The 17,762-nt window shown below is 57.0% G+C and overlaps 2 protein-coding genes across 6 annotated transcripts; both read right to left on the reverse strand.

Moving 5' to 3' along the window:
- Positions 1-1,454: 1,454 nt before the first annotated feature.
- Positions 1,455-9,230, reverse strand: ZBTB48 (zinc finger and BTB domain containing 48). Of its 5 annotated transcripts, none has more exons than XM_046660746.1 (11): positions 9,101-9,230; positions 7,870-8,569; positions 7,143-7,384; positions 4,791-4,902; positions 4,076-4,168; positions 3,599-3,685; positions 3,233-3,387; positions 2,653-2,789; positions 2,416-2,580; positions 1,920-2,008; positions 1,455-1,814 (listed from the first exon to the last, which is right to left on the reverse strand). In XM_046660746.1, exons 2-11 carry the CDS (start codon positions 8,560-8,562, stop codon positions 1,518-1,520), a joined length of 2,070 nt encoding a protein of 689 aa, XP_046516702.1. In that variant the 5' UTR covers positions 8,563-8,569; positions 9,101-9,230; the 3' UTR covers positions 1,455-1,517. The 5 variants fall into 5 exon arrangements, with proteins under 5 accessions (XP_046516702.1, XP_046516701.1, XP_046516699.1 ...); XM_046660745.1 differs by having other exon boundaries at positions 9,093-9,227; XM_046660743.1 differs by having other exon boundaries at positions 7,870-8,565; positions 9,101-9,197.
- Positions 9,231-9,698: 468 nt separating this feature from the next.
- On the reverse strand, positions 9,699-17,519 carry TAS1R1 (taste 1 receptor member 1). Its single transcript, XM_046663122.1, has 6 exons — positions 17,323-17,519; positions 15,198-15,504; positions 12,693-13,454; positions 12,063-12,275; positions 11,628-11,748; positions 9,699-10,630 (listed from the first exon to the last, which is right to left on the reverse strand). The coding sequence occupies exons 1-6, from the start codon at positions 17,517-17,519 to the stop codon at positions 9,699-9,701; spliced, it is 2,532 nt and encodes an 843-aa protein (XP_046519078.1).
- Positions 17,520-17,762: the final 243 nt, after the last annotated feature.

The following is a 17,762-nucleotide window of genomic DNA, read 5'->3' on the forward strand; positions in this document are numbered from 1 at the left end:
CCTGTCTTTACCTCTGAGCTCCCGAGTGGTCAGGGAATAAAAGGAAAGATAGATGGGTTCTACGTCTAAAATAGAAGATAGTTTTCCTCCTCAAACTCCAGGAGGAATTTAGCACAGCGTGGGGCTGCTGTTTCGGGAATCCTCCAGTGATGAGATTTAAGTAGTGCCTGACTCAAGCTCTCGGGGTTGTGACTGTCACTACCATTGACTCAGAGTTCACTCCAGGTCAAACACTGAGCAGAAGCACTGACTGTATGGGACAGTTGTAAACTGTGCGATTCTCTGACACCCTTCCCATCAACTGGTGGGGTCTATGTTCCCTCCCCTCGAATCTGGGGAGTGACATTTTGGTGACTGCCTGGACCAACACAACATAGCAAAGGTGATACAATGTGACTTCCCAGGACTAGGTCATAAAAAGGCCTTTCAGCTTTGCCCTGTGGGGACATTTGCTCTTGGCTCCCAGCCACCATGCTGCGAGGAAGCCCAGGCAGCTGGTGGAAAGGGACCGAAGCCCACAGCCAGCTTGCCAACCTGCCAGACACCTAAGCCACCTTGACAGCAGATCCCCAGCCTCCAGGGAAATGCCTGGGTAGTTTGACATCCAGCAGGACGTAACTGCAACAGTGGGTTTTCTCATTTAATCCTCGTTTATAAAGTGTGTACTGTTACTAATTCCATTAAAAGATGAGGAAATAAAGGAGTTAGTAACTTGCCCTGGGTCGCAGAGCTATGAATGAGGAGTTGGGAAGGAGTGTGGACACGGGCAGTCGGCCTCCTGCACCCACACTCTTCCTCCATGACACGCAGCACCCCACCCCACCCCCGTCCCTGTGACTGTAGCACCTGGGAACCGCCAGGCCCTATCACCATTCTAGGCCTGGTGTTGCCTGACCCCAGGCCTCCTGGACAAGCACACCAAGGTAGGGCCCTCCCAAGGGAAGGGTATTGTCTGTGGGCATGCTGCCAGCGAGGGTCCATCCAAAGCTTGCTTAGCCACAAACCCCACTCTCCTCAGGTTCCCAGATGTGCTCAGCTGCACATTAATGGCCTGAGACTTGAGCCAACAAGGCCATCAGCAGGGTGCCCTGGCCACTCTGTTTTGATACCAGAGGCTTAGTAATGAATTCTGCCCCCACTAGCTGGCAGCTCTGCAACTATGAAATAGGAACCCCACTGCTGTATCTGGCCACTACTGCCAGTTCTAAACCCTGACAGAACAAGGGACAGGAGACAGATGAGAGTGTTTGGGGTGAGAGGCTTGGCCACCAAAGCTACCTGCCCAGATTTCATTCTGCTGAGGTCTCCTGACAAGGTAGGGAAGCTGCTGGCCGAACTCTGAGGTACACAGAAGGTCAGGTAGGGCACCATTTCTTCTAGAGGACACGGTGGGAAAGCAGCACATCCCTGGAGTCCATTTACTGGGAAACAGATGGCCGGATGGGCTGAAACAATCAAGTCCAAAGCCATGTGGTTTATTGGGGGCTGGGGCCAAGTGGGCTATGGTGGGTAGGGGGCTACGTGTCACAGTCATCAGGGATGGCAGCCGTGATGATGAGCGAGGGCTCCATGACACCCGGGCTTGCAAAGCTCTCCTCTGCACATAGTCTCTGGCCAGGGAGCTGGGAGGCCAGGCCGCCGTGGCCCAGGGACTCCACGATGACTTCAGCCGAGCCCACCTCCAGCTCGGCAGGCGGCTGGAGTGCCACCACCACCATCTTCTCATCCTCAATGACCAGATTCCGGAGCTTGCGCTGCCGTGGGTTGTAGTTCTCCACCCGGTCGTGGATCTCCATGTGCCTCCGCAGGTGGGCCTAGGGGTGAGGGGGGCTCAGGGCTGGGTGGAGTGGGGCTGAGGGGTAGGGGGGCTCAGGGGCCCCAAAGGGGGCAAGAGGAAGTGACTCAGGCTCCAGGCCTACCTGCCGGGTGAACTTGTAGCCACATTCAGTGCATTCAAACTTCCTAACCCCCTTGTGTCTTCTGACGTGCACACGCAGCTGCTCCACTGCTGCAGAAGGGAAGGGACCGCCAGCATTAGGAGAGGTGGGGAGGTGGGTGGGATTGTGCCCCAAGATGAGAGGCAGCACTCGGGGCTTGCAACTGTGTGGAGGAGGGCCCTGCCAGGCTCTACAGCACCACTCCAAGGTCACTGTTCCACACCCCCCTTGGGAGTTTCCAGCCCCTCCACTTCAGTCAGAGCAGCTCCACCCTCATGTCTTTGACATGGGGGGAAGGGAAGAGATTCGCTGGCAAGAAGGTTCCTCTGCCCAGGAGCATGTGAAAGCCACTGCTGCCCCTGACCTCTCCCGGAGGAGACCGTCCAACTCTGGTCAGCAGGAAATGGCCCAGCCCACTGCTCCCCCCAAGGCTTGCCCAGAGAAAGGTGTGGGGTGATGGCCTTCCACAGCCAGGTACCTTTGAAGGTCTTCCCACAGATCTGGCAGAAGTGGGGCCGGCCCTCCTGGTGGCGGCTGGCCACATGCCTCAGCAGGGGCCCCTTCTCAGTGAAACGCTGCTCGCAGAACTCACAGCTGAAGGGCCTCTCACCAGTGTGGGTGCGGTTGTGCTTGTCCAGGCTGGCTGTGGGAATAAGGTGAGGGCTCAGCAACTGGGCCTCGGCCCAAGAACAGGGAGGGGACGGGCCTGCCTCACCTTGGGTACGGAAGGTCTTGCCACAGAGGTGGCACTGGAAGGGCTTCTCGCCCGTGTGTGTGCGCAGATGCATGTTGAGATTGGCCTTCTGGGTGAAGGCGTGGCTGCAGAACTCACAGACATATGGCCTCTCATTCCTGTCCGGACGGAGGACACAAGAAGCCATCACCATCTGTAGCTGGGAGCATACCTGGCCCCAGAGCCAAGGAAAGAGGCAAGCCTGAAGCAAGCCTGCCAGAGCCACTGGCATGGGCCCAGGCTGCAACGCGCTGCCTGGTGGAAGGAGGGCTTGGGCAGTGCTAGGAAAGGGGCACCAGCTCCATCCCGGGAGCCACAGGAAACTGACTCTGCCCAGGAAGATACAGAGCCTTGTCTTAGCCTGAAATCCCCTCCCCGACCCTCTCTGCCTGACAGATTTGCTCATCCCTCCTGTGCCCCCACCTAGAAAGGCTGCAGGGGCCAGACTCAGGGTGGAGGGCACTCTGTCCCATATGAGCATCAGCAAACTCTTCCCGGCCCACCCACTGGCCTGGAGCCAGCAGCAGCACCGGGCCCTGCGGGAAGATGGGCCAACCCCAACCTGTGCTTGGCCTTGATGTGCATCTGCAAACCATTTCGACTCGAGGCCCGGTGCCCACACTCCTCGCACACAAACAGCTTCTCCCCGCGGTGCTTGAAAGCCTCATGCAGCTGCAGTTCCGTTCGGGACAGGAAGCACTTGGCACAGGTAGGACACTGTGGAGCAGAGGGAACAGGCAGAGGGAGCAAGGCCAGGGAGAAGATAGGGTGGGGCTGCCCCCGGAGTCCCACAGACCTTCTTGGCCCCCTACATGGCAGAAACTGCACAGCCTGCCCATTCTGGACACAGCTACAGCCACATCACTCCTACTAGTTCCCAGCATCAAAGCATGCCCAGCCCCAGCCCTCAGCATGGCCTGGCACTTACGGCATGGGGCTTGGGGGCTCCATGCAGCTTGATCATGTGGCTCTGCAAGTCCTTCTTCTGCATGAACTGCTGGGAGCAGGAGGAACACTGAAAAAACAGGCCCACAGTCACCTCTGAGGCAGCACACACCAATGGAACCCTGGCCACCCCTGGGCTATCGGGGTGGGAACCCAAGGGCAGGGCCCAGCCTGAGAAGCTGGGAGCCTCCTTGACCTGGAGTAAAGGATGTGCCAGGGAGGGCTCCCAGTGCCATGCCCACACAGATGCTGAGCCTGCCCTCCATGGAAAGAAACAAGAACCCAAAAGGGCCAGTGGCCCTGCCTAAAGGCATGGAAGCACTGGATGGGCAGGGAAGGCTGGGCTCCTTGACCACTGGCAAGGGGGAGGCGCCTGACACCATTGGAAGTAAAGGGCTCAGCGGGAGGGATCCTGGGGCTGCCCCTCAGCCCATGGCCCTGGAGACAGGCCGAGCCTGACCTTGTAGGGCATCTCCCCCGTGTGGGACACCATGTGCACCCGCAGCTCCATCCTCCGGCGGAAGGTTTCCTGGCACACAGAGCACGTGAAGACCTGGCAGTGTGAGGGGCAAGCAGGGCCGGCATCAGGGGGGGCCTCTGCCTGCGACGGCAGCCCGGGCTTCCACTCGCTGCTGGGAGGAGTCTGCCCGAGGGGGGGGATGCTAGGGTGGGAGAGGGCAACACGTAACCTGCCTGCCCTGACCCTGACCATCACTGAGTACTGCAAACCCACCACACCAGGCCCTTCTCAGGCCCGACAAGCTGGGGCAGGAGCAGAGTGGCCTCACCGGCAGCCCTCGCCCCCCATGACAGGCCTCTAGAAAGAGAAGGGCAGGCTTTAGCTGGTCCCACCACATGGGCCAGCCAGTGGAGTCGGGGGAGGTGGCCAGGTGGCCCCTCCCAGCAGCCATCCCCACACCAAGTCACCCCTTCTCCAAAGCCCAGGGGGCTGGGCAGGCAAACCCAAAATGCCTCCCTCAAAGTCCCTCCTGGACTTGTCCCTTCCACCCTTGGGACCTGTGTCCCCATCTGTAATATGAGGGAGTAGACTCTGGCCTCCAGCTCTTGAGTTTACAGTCCCATCTAAGACAGTCTCCTGGGGGCCCTCTCGGGTGGCAGGAAGACAGAAGCCAACATGCCCTGGCCCACAAGGACCTGGGCCAGCCCACAAGTACCTGTTCTGAGCGGTTCATACAATTCCGGGCTTCATGCTCAAGGAGATTCTCCTTCCGAAAGTAACATTTTCCACATTTGGGACACTCGAAGGGTTTCTCCCCAGTGTGTTTCCTGCCAGGAGAAGCCATGGGGGGCATGGGCGCTGAGCAGACTTCTTGCCTCTCCCTCAGCCAGTGCCCCCTCTGGCTCCCCTGCTCCCAGGGGGGTGCTCACAGTGCTGTGCTCCACAGCAGAAAGGAAGAGCGGTCCTGAGGCCAGCCATGGCTCACCACGTGACTTGGTCAGACCCAGCTGGGGAACCTACAGGGGTGAACCCAGAGCTACCCTCCTCCAATGTGGAGACTGCAAGGGAGACTGCCGGGACTGGAGCCCACACAGCTGCATGCCCAAGGGCTGCTCCAGAGCCCTGCCAGCTGGCTTCTCTCTGAAGGCAGAAACAATCCCCCAGTTCTGACTCCCTGGAGAAACCACTCAGTCTGCCCAGAACTTCTGCGGGCTCCACCTTCCACACCGTGGCCAGAATCTGCTCACTTCACCTATCTCCACACTAACACCTAGCGCAGCCACACCAACCCCCAAGCTCTGCCTGAGCCTCCACATGGGTCTCAGGCTCCACACCTGCCTCCTGACAGGTTTTAACTTCAGTAGCCAGAGGGGCCCTTAAATAGAGTCGGACCTCATCATCTCTTTGCTCACAACCCTCCAGGCTTCCCATTTCACCTCAGAAAAGGCCTGGGGGCTACGAAGGTATAGCTGGCCTGCCCCTTACCTCCCTGCTTGCTGTTCACCAACCTGCTGGCTCACTCCCACCCCAGAGCCTCTACTCTGGCTCTTCTCTCGGCCCAGAACACTCTCCCACTCATCCACTCGGTGAACTTCCTCACCTCCTTTGAGTCTGCTCAAATCTCTTTTCTTTAAAATTGCAGCCTGACCCCACACTGAACTCCCCAACCCTTTGGCGCTGCTGTCCTTTTTCTTTTTTCTGTGGCACTTCCCACCTTCCTCTTCCCTGGCACTTTCCATCACACTATAAAGTTACTTATCTGTTAGTTCACAGTCTGCACCACCCTGCTGGAAGACAAGCCCTACAAGGCCTGTTTTGTTCACTAAGGTATCCTAAGCACACAGAATAGTCTTGTCAGCTACCTGGCAGACAGCTCATTGAATGAAAAAACCAAATGAACCCTGACCTCAGAGCCCAGATGCTTCTCTCATCCTCTGCCCCAACATCAACTATCCTCATCCCCCAACCCAATGACCTCATGAGGCCATGTCCCCATCCCTGTGTCCTCCCCCTGCCCCCAGCCCCATTCTCAGGGCCAGTCCAGCAGCCTGCAGCCGAAGGTAGGAATGCGGATGGTGCCTGGACTAGAGTCTTACAGTGGGGGAGTGTCCAGGCAGACCTGGACACCCCAGGGTACTTCCCACACTGGGAGTGCCCCAAAGACTGCACTGTTGGCAGCTGTCCCAAAGCAGGAAGAGCAAACAGCTTCCCCCCCAGCTCCAACTCCAGTCGGTCACTAGTGGCTTCCCAGAGTGCCATACTGAGAAAACATGTGTGGCCCAACCTGGCTTGGCAAGAAATAGCACCATGGCAGACTAGTGATGTCTTGGGCTAGGGAGTGACAGGACTGGATGGCACGTCACTCAGCTGCCATCCCTTGAGGCCTTGCAGAGACTCTGGAGCAGTGCTGTCCAAGAGAACTCTCTGTGATGATGGAGATGTTCTGTCTGCGCTGTCCGATTCGGCAGCCAGGGACTACATGTAGCTACTGAGCACTTGGAATGTAGCTAATGCAACTGAGGAACTGAATTTATTTCATTTTAATTACTTTTACTTTACATTAACATAGCTTCATGTGGCAATGGGTTACTTTATTGGACACAGCAGCTTTAGACAAATGGTCTCTTAAGCTCCACTTACACCCCAGAGCTAACATTTCTCCAGAAACACAGGCGGCACCAACCCTACAGATTGACATCTTGGCCCAAAGCCCACACTGCCAGGCTTTAGAAATACCGAAGGTCAGGCCTCAGCCATAGCACAGGGCCACAGGCTTCTCTCACCCTCTTTGCAGAAGCCAGCTGGAGATCAAGGTCCACCAGGGGTGGAACCTGTCGACAAGCTGTCCACAAACCCACCAGAGGGCTCACAGTAGGAGGAAGAAGGAATCCGACCCAAGGCTAGGTTCTCACTCCCTGATGATCAGAGGCTTGCTAATGCCAGGCACTACAGGAGTCTTGAGATGGGGCCCCCAACCCCTACATGGCCCAGGAATGGGGAGGGCAGGCCACCTCCCCAACATGGAGACGGCAGAGGGGAAAAGAAAATAGAAAAACAGAACGTTTACCTGTTGTGGACTTTTAGATAATATTTGCTGAGGAACTTTTTATGGCATGTGGGACACTCAACCGGCACGGCTGTACCTTTTCTGCTCTCAGAGGCCTCGGCTGCTAGGGAACCTGCGCTCAGGGCTGGCTCGGCAGCACAGGGCTTTCTGATTACGTTTGATTTCCTCCTGGTCGGCACAATCTCAGTCTCAGAAACGTAAGCGCCATCCCCGTCGTCCTCAACTTGAACCACCACTTCCCACTAGAGCAGAAAAGGAGGCAGGAGGGCACGAGGTCACTACATGAATCAGCAGGGATTCTAGGGGTGGATCTACAGGGCAGCCAGTTCCACCCCAAGGCCCAACCCGAGCACATCCCCACACAAGTCCCTTCATCCGTCACTGTTCCTTCAGGGCCCCAGAGCAGGCAGCATTTGAATCTTGGATTTGGAGAGCAGTGGCTCTGTCTGTGAGAAACTGGAAGTTTGACTGGATGTCACTACCCTGGTGAAACACCTGTAACCCTGATGCCATACACTCCACCCCAAGAGGCTGGGAATCATGGACAGCTGTGGCTCCCAGGAAGGTCAGCCAGAGGCTGCAGGATGGAGCCAGCTTCCTATGTTTGGAGAAAATCTGGTCCAAACCCACATATCAGAGATTCTACCTTGGGGTCCAGATTACCCTGGAAAAACAGTCTCTTCCCCCAACTCCTGCCTCCCCTTTTCCAGCCCCCTGGGCACAGTACCTCATCACTCCGGCCCTGCAGCTGGGCACCTTCAGCCTCGAAGGGCCTTGGGGGCACTTTGCAGTCCTCAGGCTCCTTGTCCTCTGGGGAACAAAGCTTCAGGGCCTGCTTGAGTTTCCCACGGAGAAAGGAGGGACTCTCACTCTCAGCAGGGACACCAAGCTGGGGCTTCTGGGGACTGTGACTGCCACTGAGCTCCTGATCCCTGGGGATTTGACCTAGAGTCCTCAAAACTTCCTCTTCTTCCAAGCCTGCTGGCTCCTTGAGGTGGCTGTTTCCCACATCCCGGGCGGCAGGTTTCCCCAAGCCACTCTGGCCACTTGGTCCCTGTCCCACTGAAGTTTTGGGCTTGAAGCTCTGGCACAGCTCCACAGCATCTGGCACTCGCAACTCCCTGGCTGCCAGGAGCACCTGATCCCGGTTCCCCGAGGTGAGGGCGAGGTGACCAGTGTAGAAAAAGTCCAACAGAAGGCCAAAGATCTCAGCGAAGCCAGCAGGGAGGACAACACTGCCCCCTGAGCCATCCCCATAGAGGCTCTGGAAGAAGTGGCTGCAGCAGGCAAGAACACTCCAGTGCGCCTTGAACACCAGGCCCCCCACGTCCAGGGTGGCGTCGCAGTACTGGCCCTTCTCCCGCTGCTTGTTGAGCTCCTGCAGAACCCTCACACTATGCTGGACAAAGGAGCCGTCCATGGTCTGCCTGGAGGAGGAAAGCAAAAGTGACAGCCTGGCCAGCCCAACCAAGCGGTAGCAAGAGAAAGCCTCTGGATTCGAGAAGAGGGAAAGGGGAGGTGGACTCTACTCAGTCACATTGATCACAAGGGCTTGGATCAAGGTTAGAGGACGCATGCTGAGACAGGAATGGACTGAAAGCTTCTGGGGGAGCGGGGGGTGGCCAGGGCAGCAGCCCTCATTGGTGTTGGCCAGAAAGAGCGAGTGGTGGGGGCGCAGGCGAACCTGGTAGGGGGAGGAGGCACGGCCTGCCGAGGATAGGACACGGTCGTGAAGAGGTGCTAGTGGGAACAATCAAAGTTGGGAAAAAGAGTCAGGGATCAGCGCGAAAACTGGTCGGCTTGGCACAGCTAGAGACCCCGGCCAGCGGAGGGCGGCAGCTGGGGAGAGGTGAGCGGAACCCCCGCCGCGCCCACATGTCCCGAGCGGCCGGGTGGAAGGCGGCCTTGTCGGCCCGCAGCGCCTACCTCCCTCGCCCCGCGCCCCCTCACCTCCTCACCCAGGCCAGTCCTCCTTACGCCGACCGCACCGGGAGCAGGAAGCGTTGCCTCCACAGCCCCACGGACCAACTGCCCAGGCCGTACGTGCCCGGTCGGCCGTACGGAGACGGCGCCGTCGCCGCCGCCGGACATGACGTCAGGGCGCGCCGGCCGGGGTGGAGCGCCTGGGAGGCGCAGGGCTTCTAGCTCCGACCCCAGGGGACGGGACCACGCAGAGAACGGCCAATGGGATGCCTAATGGGGCGTGGCCACGCCGGTTCTCTGGCCGCCGGACCCGCCTCCCAGAGTTGCCTAGCAACGCCAAGCTGGGCGCCGGGCCTTCACCCGGCTCTGGCCGAGTCCCGAGGTTCCGGCTGCGGTTTGTCGGCCGCGGCGCGCCCCCCCATCTCCTGCACAGGAAGCGCAGCCAAGACGCAGACGTACATTTCACCTCTTTATTGGTAGGCTCGTGGGCTTACACTTCCCCAGCCAAAACTGAGGAGCCCAGAGACCTCTCGGAGACCCCAGACCCTGCACGCCCCGCTCCACCTTCGATCCTCAGGGCAGGGAAGGCTTCCAGTGCGCCCCGCCCTGGCTTGGCCCTGCCCGACCCCGCGGTCAAGTGGAGCTGCAGCGCCTGGTGTACTCCTGGATGGAAGCCTGGAAGTACGCCGTGCTGTTGAGATCTGGACGGCAGAGGATCACATAGCACTTGGGCAGGAAATAACCGCTGAAGCCGCCGCTCAGGCAGCTCAGCGCGGCCAGCATGGTGACAGCCGGCAGGTACTTGCCCTGGTAGACGCTGGCAGTGGTGAAGAAGGCGATCCAGGACACGAAGTTGAGGAGCAGGCTGAAGGTGACACATTTGGCCTCGTTGTAGTTCTCTGGCAGGTCCTTGCCTAGGTAGCTGCAGGCAAAGGTGCTGACCGAGAGGAGGCTATTGTAGATGAAAGCCAGCACGAAGCCCAGTGACTTGGCCTCTGTGCAGTCAAGCATCACCAACTGAGGGAAGCGCTGGTATTCCCTGGTGGGCAGTGGGGTCCACACTGCAAGCCAAGTTAGGCAGATAAGAAGCTGGGCTGTTGAGCTGATCACCACAAACAGGCCAGCACCATGGTGTTGGACCCAGGCACGGTAGAATATGGGTAGCTTGGCAGAAAACTTGAAGATGAAGACCAGTTGGAAGGAGCGGATTGTCAGGCAGGATAGGAAGATGGCAAGACCGAGGGCAAAGAGAGTCTGGCGTAGCAAGCACATGATTAGTGTGGGCTTCCCTAAGAAGCCATAGAGGCCACAGCTGCCCACTGCCAGGGAACCCAGCATGAGGAAGCACAGCTTGCCCCCAGCTGACCTCACCACAGGGGTCTCTAGGTGCCAGGCAAACAGGCCAGCAGTCCCAACCACCACCAGCAGCAGCAGTGTATTAGCTGCCAGCAGCACCCAAGAGACAGGCTCATGCCAAGCCAAAAACACCACGGTGCGTGGGAAGCAGGTTTGGCTTCTCTTAGGTGCCCACTCTTCTTTCCCACAAGGCTGACATCTGTGCGGGTCTGGGAAGGAAGGTGGAGAGAGCTCCTGAGATCCAAGTGAGTAGAGCAGGAAAGGAAAGGGAGGCCATGCAGGCCTGCAAGATGCTGGGAGGGCTATACCACAGCAGCTGGGCTCTGCTGGGCATAGCGACATGGGTATAGCCCTGAGTGGGGCCCCAAGGCCACATGTTTCCTAAAGATGCCTGTGTTAATTACAGATTCTGGAGACACACAGGTAGGTTCTGTATGGCTCATGATCCCAGAAGGGGTTTGCAAACCAAGAGGTCCCTAGGGAGGGCCTTACTCTGATAGCTCTGCCCACATGTCAGTGAGGCTGTGATTCAATGGGACCAGCCAGCCCCAAAGGAAGGGCATTTCCATCTCTCTCCCCAGCACTTCCACTAGCAAAACCCACCTTCCTGAGCTGCCACTCTGTGGTTTCTCTGAGTCTTGACTCTCTGAGGACAGAAGAGATGCATTCCCATGCCCACAGAGACAGTAAAAGGAAAGGATGCGGCCCCTGGTGTACAGCTCTGGACTGAGCCCTTAACTACTTAATTTGCTCTCTGATCTTGACCTGGCACCACTGGGTGGAGTACGCTGTTTTTCCTGCTACAGACATGCTTCTATCTGCATTCAGGCCAAGCTGTCCGAGGTGCTGGCTGTCTTTGGCATGGACAATAGAGGGACTTCATACAGACAGCATGGGAGGGTACAAAGGGAATGATAGCTACATCTGTTTGGATAAAGAGGTTGAATTTAGGATAAGACTGCATCTGTAGAAGTTGGGTTTGGAGCTCTCTAATAAAGGACACAGCTAGGTCTGAGGCTTTCAACTGGTTGTTTCTTTCTGCTTTGTCAGAATTCAGACTGGTGGCAGGTATCTTCCAACCTGCACCTAACTGGCAACAAAGTGATCGGGGCCCTGGTTCTGCACACATGTGGCCCAAGGGCAGTCCTTTCATCTGTACAGACCCCAGGAGCTCCAGGTCGTGTGCCCACTTGCTTCGCCACTCACCACTCTTGTTGAGGAAGGTCCCAGCCTCACAGGGCACACACTCGAAGCAACAGTGGTGGACACCCACAATCACTTGTGCATGCCCTTCAAGGCAGTTGCTGGAGCACACAGATGTCGGCACCTGCAAGAAGCCACAGGTGCTCTGCAACCACATGGAGGAGCCCAAGTCAAGGGACGTTCACATGCAGAATGGAAAACAGAATCTCTGTCCATCTGCCCTGCTGGTTCACTCCCAGGGCAGAGCCCCTGGTTGGATGAATCAGCAGCAATGGGGCCTGCTAGCCAGTCGAGCTTCCCTGGCAGGGCTGGGGAGAGCCAGAGCAGCCTGGTACCTGAAAGCCCCACTCCTGCCCTGTGTAAGCTGCGTCAGCATCAACCCCAGGATCCAGGCTGCCCATAAGGCTGTCACCTGGTTAGTAACCACATCCCCATTACCTGGTTGTCCTTTCCATGCCACTGGATTTTGGTCTTATTTATGTCAAGCCTAACTGGAGACCATCTGGAGGAGCCAATGACCTGGAAGGTCCACTTGGGGCCACTCCAGTCCCAGGCAATTATGTCATAGCTGCTGAGGGGGTCCCCGTTGTCATTAAATGTCACAACGTCCTCGTGTAGAAGGAAATTCACCTTGTGGATCTGCTCCAGAAGCTGAAACAAACAGAGATCATGGAGCCACCATAGATGACATAGGCTGCTCTTCCTCGACCCTCCAGACCTGGACGGCCCAGGAAACAAGTACCTGGGGCCTTGATGGGCTTCTATCTGGGTGGTTTCAGCCCATCTGGAAGTTCTAGTCCCTTCCTCAGAGCCCCCTTCCCTCCTAGAAGGCCCCTTGACCTTCACAACCAGTCTTCTGAATTTACAGTGATTTTTAGCCATGGACCCAAGGCATGGTGGGTGGGAGGAGCCAAGGTTCAGGGAAGAAAAGCCTAAGAGAAGAGATCAGCCCTCTAGTTGGTGGCCTTTGCCCCCCACCTCCAGCACTTAGGGTGGCCAGAGAGTGGCCTCTCTGCTTGCCTCAGGAAAGCACCCTCACTTGGGGTACCAGGAGCTGGGCTGCCTTACCTGCCCAGGGTAGACTTGGCCCCTGGAACAGGCTCCTGAGGTGCAGCCCAGGAGCTGGTGGAGGCCATGGGCCACGGCATAGACAGCCCGGTATACGTTGTAGGAGTTGCTCATGGCGAATGCTCCGAACGTGGGCATCTCCTGTGCCGTGAACGCCTGGCACTCTCTGCAGAGCTGGTTGCTGCTGCACCAAGAGCCCCTGGGGCAAGGCCCCTGGATCCCCTTGTCTGCCCGGACATAGGCCTCTTCAAACTCCTTCAGGCCAGGGACAGTCCTCTGCTGGATGGCCACGCCCAGCACTGTGCCGATGCCCCAGATCCCGGGCACGCTGCTGAGGTGTGTGGAGATGGCCCAGTCTTCTGAGGCAATCCACACCTTGGCAGTCAGGTTGGCCAGCACCACAGACTCAAAGAACACCCTGGCCGGCTGCCTGCTGGAGAAGACGACCACGACGGTGGTCCTCGCCCAGTCCAGGCGGCTCATCATGTTCCACATGCTGTCATCGCCTGGCCGAGCAGAGGAGGGCACAATGCCCTTGAAGGCGATGCAGATGCCCTGCTGGGTGCCCTGGTTCTCCAGCGCCTGCACCCCCAGCTGCCCGTACTCGTCGTCGCTGCCCACCAACGAGATCCAGACCCACCCAAAACTCTGCAGCAGCAGTACCATGATCTCCACCTGGTACTTATCACTGGGGATGGTGTGCAGAAAAGAAGGGTACTGCCGCTTCACGCCAAGCGTCTCGCTGCTGGGCTTGTAGCTGATCTGTGGGGGTTCAGTTCAGCGAGGTCAGTGGCAGCAGCCTCGACTGAGGGTCCCCACGGTGCCGGCCCTGTGCTGGGCACAGGAACCCAGGGAGGACAGAGACAAGGCCCTGGCTCTGGTTCTCAAGGAGAGCAATACTTGACATGAGACTGACAAGTTACATATGGAGAAGAGGGCAGGCCCCGAGGCAAGGCTTCTGGGAGAGGAATGGGAATCTGCCTAGTGGACAAAGAGGACAAAACCTGGCTGCAGGGAGTGAAATGGTGTCGTGTGCTCGGGATCCTACATGCACTCCCATTTGGTTGGAGGCCGGATGCCAGGAACAAGAACTCAGGGCAGGAGGCCTGAACTCCCATGCTAAGGGGCTTGGTCTTTACCCACAGGCCATGGGGAGCCCCTCAGGGTTTAGGCAGAGAACAGATGTGTTCAGACTTGTGTTTTAGGAGTATATCTCTGATTTCAGTGAGGAACATGTTAGAAAAGGCTCAAGACCAGAGTCAGGGAGAACCCCTAGGAGGCTGATGAATCATCTAGACAAGAGATGATGGTGGTCAGAGTTAAAGCTGTGGCAGTGGCAATGTAGAAGAGGGGATGGACCTGGCAGCTTTTAGAAGGTCAAAGCAGAGGCCGTGGTGTCGGCTAAACACAGGGGCAGGGGCAGGAGGAATGAAGGTAGAGATGGTCACTCAGCTGCTGGGCTGGGCTGGGGATGCAGGAAGAACAGAGGCTTTGGTAGTGTAGGGAGGTAAGTTCAGTTGGGGCCTGCTGCGTCCATGAAGTGGACACACTGGGTGAGCATCTGGAAATGGGACTCAGTGCTCAGAAGTCAGGATGAAGCTAGAGAGGGGAAGTTCAGCCGTGGGGCTGGTGGCCGCCTGGGAACGGGAGAGCTCTCACTGGGGGAATCACCTGCCTTCTCAGAGGAGGTGGGGAAGAGAAATCTCTAGAGGAGACTGAGAAAGAGGTGCCACAGTGCAGGGGGTTCATAAGTGACAAGGAAAAGTGTCCCGGAGGAACTGGCCAGAAATGTGACAAAGTGGTCATGCAAGGTAAAGAGGGCTGAAAAGCATTCGTGGGATTTGGAGACCCAGAAGGCCCTCCAGATCCAGGTGAGAACAAGAGCGGTGGGGTAGAATCCGGGGCAGTGGGTTGAGGAGCAAATGAAAAGCGGGAGAAGCGAACAAGAATAGAGACCTCTGTGGAGAAGTCTCGATGGAGGGGCAGAGAGTGCAGTGCTGGGAGCAGATGGGCCTGGCAGGGGGAGAGGGGTAAGGCAGGCTTAGAGGCTGAGGAGAGAGGCTGGGAGAGGCTGACAAGCAGAAGAGGGCGCGAGCCCAGAGGGATAGCACAGTGAGGGGCGCCACCCCTCGGAGCCTGAGCCTGGAAGGAGGGAGGGAAGGAGGAGCGCAGGGGAGAGGTGGTGGGAAGCGAAGAGTGTTCAGTTCTTCACAAGGAGATGGAACAGTGGGAGGAGAGTGAAAGGCAGAAGTTTCAGAGGAGAATGGGTTTTCCCATGAGCGTTGAGGCAGGGAGACCTGGAAGCAGCACTTGGAGAGAGACAGACGCTGGGGCAGGAATCATGATGGGCAGGGACCTCTGCCATGTGAGTAACGAGCAGTGACCACCCAGGAGATCCCAGGGGCAAGACTGGCCTTGGGGTGCAGCAGCTCCTGCCCACTCACCCCAGCCCATGCTGGACTTGCCAGGAAGGGAGATGGGCAAACTGCTGGGGCTCCAGCTTACCAGGGGCACCAGGAAGGGGCTCAGCATGCTGGCGGCGGCGGTGGCATGGTTGGTGGAGGAGGGCCCAATCACGGCCACGGCCGTGGGAGAATAACGGGAAGTGTCTCCTTGGATCTCTATGTGGTGCGTCCCCGGCACGCTCAGTATTCTCAGCATGGCGTACACGCTGGCTGACTCCGAGCACACGTCATACAGCTCATACCCCAGGGTGACATTGGGCAGCAGGGCTGTGGAGTTGTTTATCTCCTCGATGCTGAACCGCATGGCTTGGAAGAGATGGTAGCCATGGCTGTTGAAACTGTTGGACCTGTAGTGAGAGCCAAGCCCTGCTGAGAACCTCTGGCCTCCCAGAACTCCAGGCTTGGGCGGTAGAAAGGAACCTCTGAGGTCATCTACAACCATGACCTCAACATGGGCCCTGTAGCACACACACAGTTCTGTTAACAGGGTTTTGGGAACGTGGGGAACAAATTGAAGAAATGCACATTCCTTGACCCAACCCTGCTCCATAAACATATTAGCCTTGAAAGTCTCGCAAGCCCTACAGCAGAGAAACCTGCTATATTAGTCAGTATTCTCCAGAGTGACAGAACCAATAGGATATGGAAAGAGAGGGAGAGAGAGAAAGAGAGAGAGAGGTTTAGTTTAAGGAATTGGCTCATGTGATTCTGGGGGCTGGCAAGTCTGAAATTTACAGGGCAGGCTGAAAATTTCCACAAGAGTTTATGTTGCAGTCTTGAGTCTGAAGGCAGAATTCCTTCCTTTTCTGAAGACCTCAATCTTTTCTCTTAAGGTCTTCAACTGATTGGATGAGGCCCACCCAGATTATGGAGGGCAATCTGCTCTACTCAGTCTACTGATTTAAATGTTAACCATATCTAGGGGCTGGCCCCATGGCCGAGAGGTTAAGTTCGCACGCTCTGCTTCAGGCAGCCCAGTGTTTCGTTGGTTCAAATCCTGGGCGCGGACATGGCACGGCTCATCAAGCCACGCTGAGGCAGTGTCCCACATGCCACAACTAGAAGGACCCACAAAGAAGAATATATAACTATGTACCGGGGGGCTTTGGGGAGAAAAAGGAAAAAAATAAAATCTTTAAATGTTAACCGTATCTAAAAATAACTTCGCAGCAGACTGGTGTTTGAGTAAACAACTGGGCACCATAGCCTAGCTAAACTGACGCATAAAATTAAGCACCACACCTGCTTAACCTTGCTTAGAGCTTCTCACCAGGACACCCGTGACTGCAGTGAGGGCCTGTGTTCCACATTGCCTACTTTGGGAACTGCTGTCTGGACCCCAGCAGGGGCACGCCAGCGACGTGATTCAGCCTTGCCTGAAGAACGTGCTAACCCGTTCCACTTTCCAGCCTTTCTTCTTGTTAGAAGGCTCTTGCATCATTTCTATCACTTCTGTCCTTGAGTCACACTCAGAGGAGGCTCAGGGCCTCCTGCCTGTGGCAGCCCTTCATTACCTGAAGCCAGTTTTCAGGTCCTCTTCTCTCACAAGTCTTCTCTTCCCAGGTTCCCATCTGGCCTCTTTGGGCCAGTCCTCATGCACCAGGCTTTCCAGACCTTCCTCCTGGGCTGGCTGTCAAGTGTGCTTCATGTTTAGGGCATCCTGCCATTGAGCCCTGATACATCCTTGAGCCTCTCATATCTGTGACTTGTACAGACAGCAAGCAACTATCTTCTTTACAAGAAAAGCAGTTGTCTTTCGCTACCTGGACTGTTGGCTTCATAAGGCACCGACCTGATCGATCTTTGCAAAGCTCCTGAAGCATCTACTTGCTATGTGTCTCCCCTTCCTTCCCCATAGAGAACCACATCTGCCATCTGGGAGACTAAGGAGCTTGAACTTGGGGAGGAGTGAGGAGGAGACGGAGGAGAGGAAAGCCCTCCCTTAACGCACTCTAACAGCCAGGACAAAAGACTGTATTACAAAGTGGAATCTGGGTAGAAGCACCAGGACTGGAAGGTGGCGCCAGTGGGTTGGGGAGGGATTGGAGGCAGTTCAAGTGGCAACCCCAGAGGTAGAAAGGGCAAGGTCCTAGCTGAGGAGGGCAGGCAGAGGTCTCTTAGGCACAAGTCCCACTAAGTGACAGCTCTGCTGACCCCTCACTCACCTGTCACAGAGGGTCACCATGGGTCTGCTTCTCACCTCCAGATAGTCACTGTGGATAGGGAACAGGCCTGCAAGGAGGTAATCCCCAGGGAGGCTGAAGTCCGGAGAGGACTCTGTGCTGTGACAACTGAAAGCCCAGCAGCAGAAAAGGGAAAGGGAGAGCTGCAGGCCCACCAGGCGAGCCGCCTGGAGTAACATGCTGGCCAGACAGCGCCCTCTGACCAGGTCAGGCTGTTTAAATAGAATAGACGGCAGCTGCCCAGATGCTTCCCAACTTCATGCCCATGAAAGGGGTGGGACCAGAGCCCAGTTGTAGGAACTGGGCTGTTTGCCTTGGCCTTCCGGGCTGGCAGTCCTACTCAGGAACTGGGCAGCGTCAAGGCATGGATGCAAACGGGGCAGAACCCACTGACCCTTCCTCTGCACGGTTGTGGGTTCTGT

This window comes from Equus quagga, chromosome 5 (genome assembly GCF_021613505.1).
Source record: "Equus quagga isolate Etosha38 chromosome 5, UCLA_HA_Equagga_1.0, whole genome shotgun sequence".
Taxonomy (NCBI): Eukaryota; Metazoa; Chordata; class Mammalia; order Perissodactyla; family Equidae; genus Equus; species Equus quagga.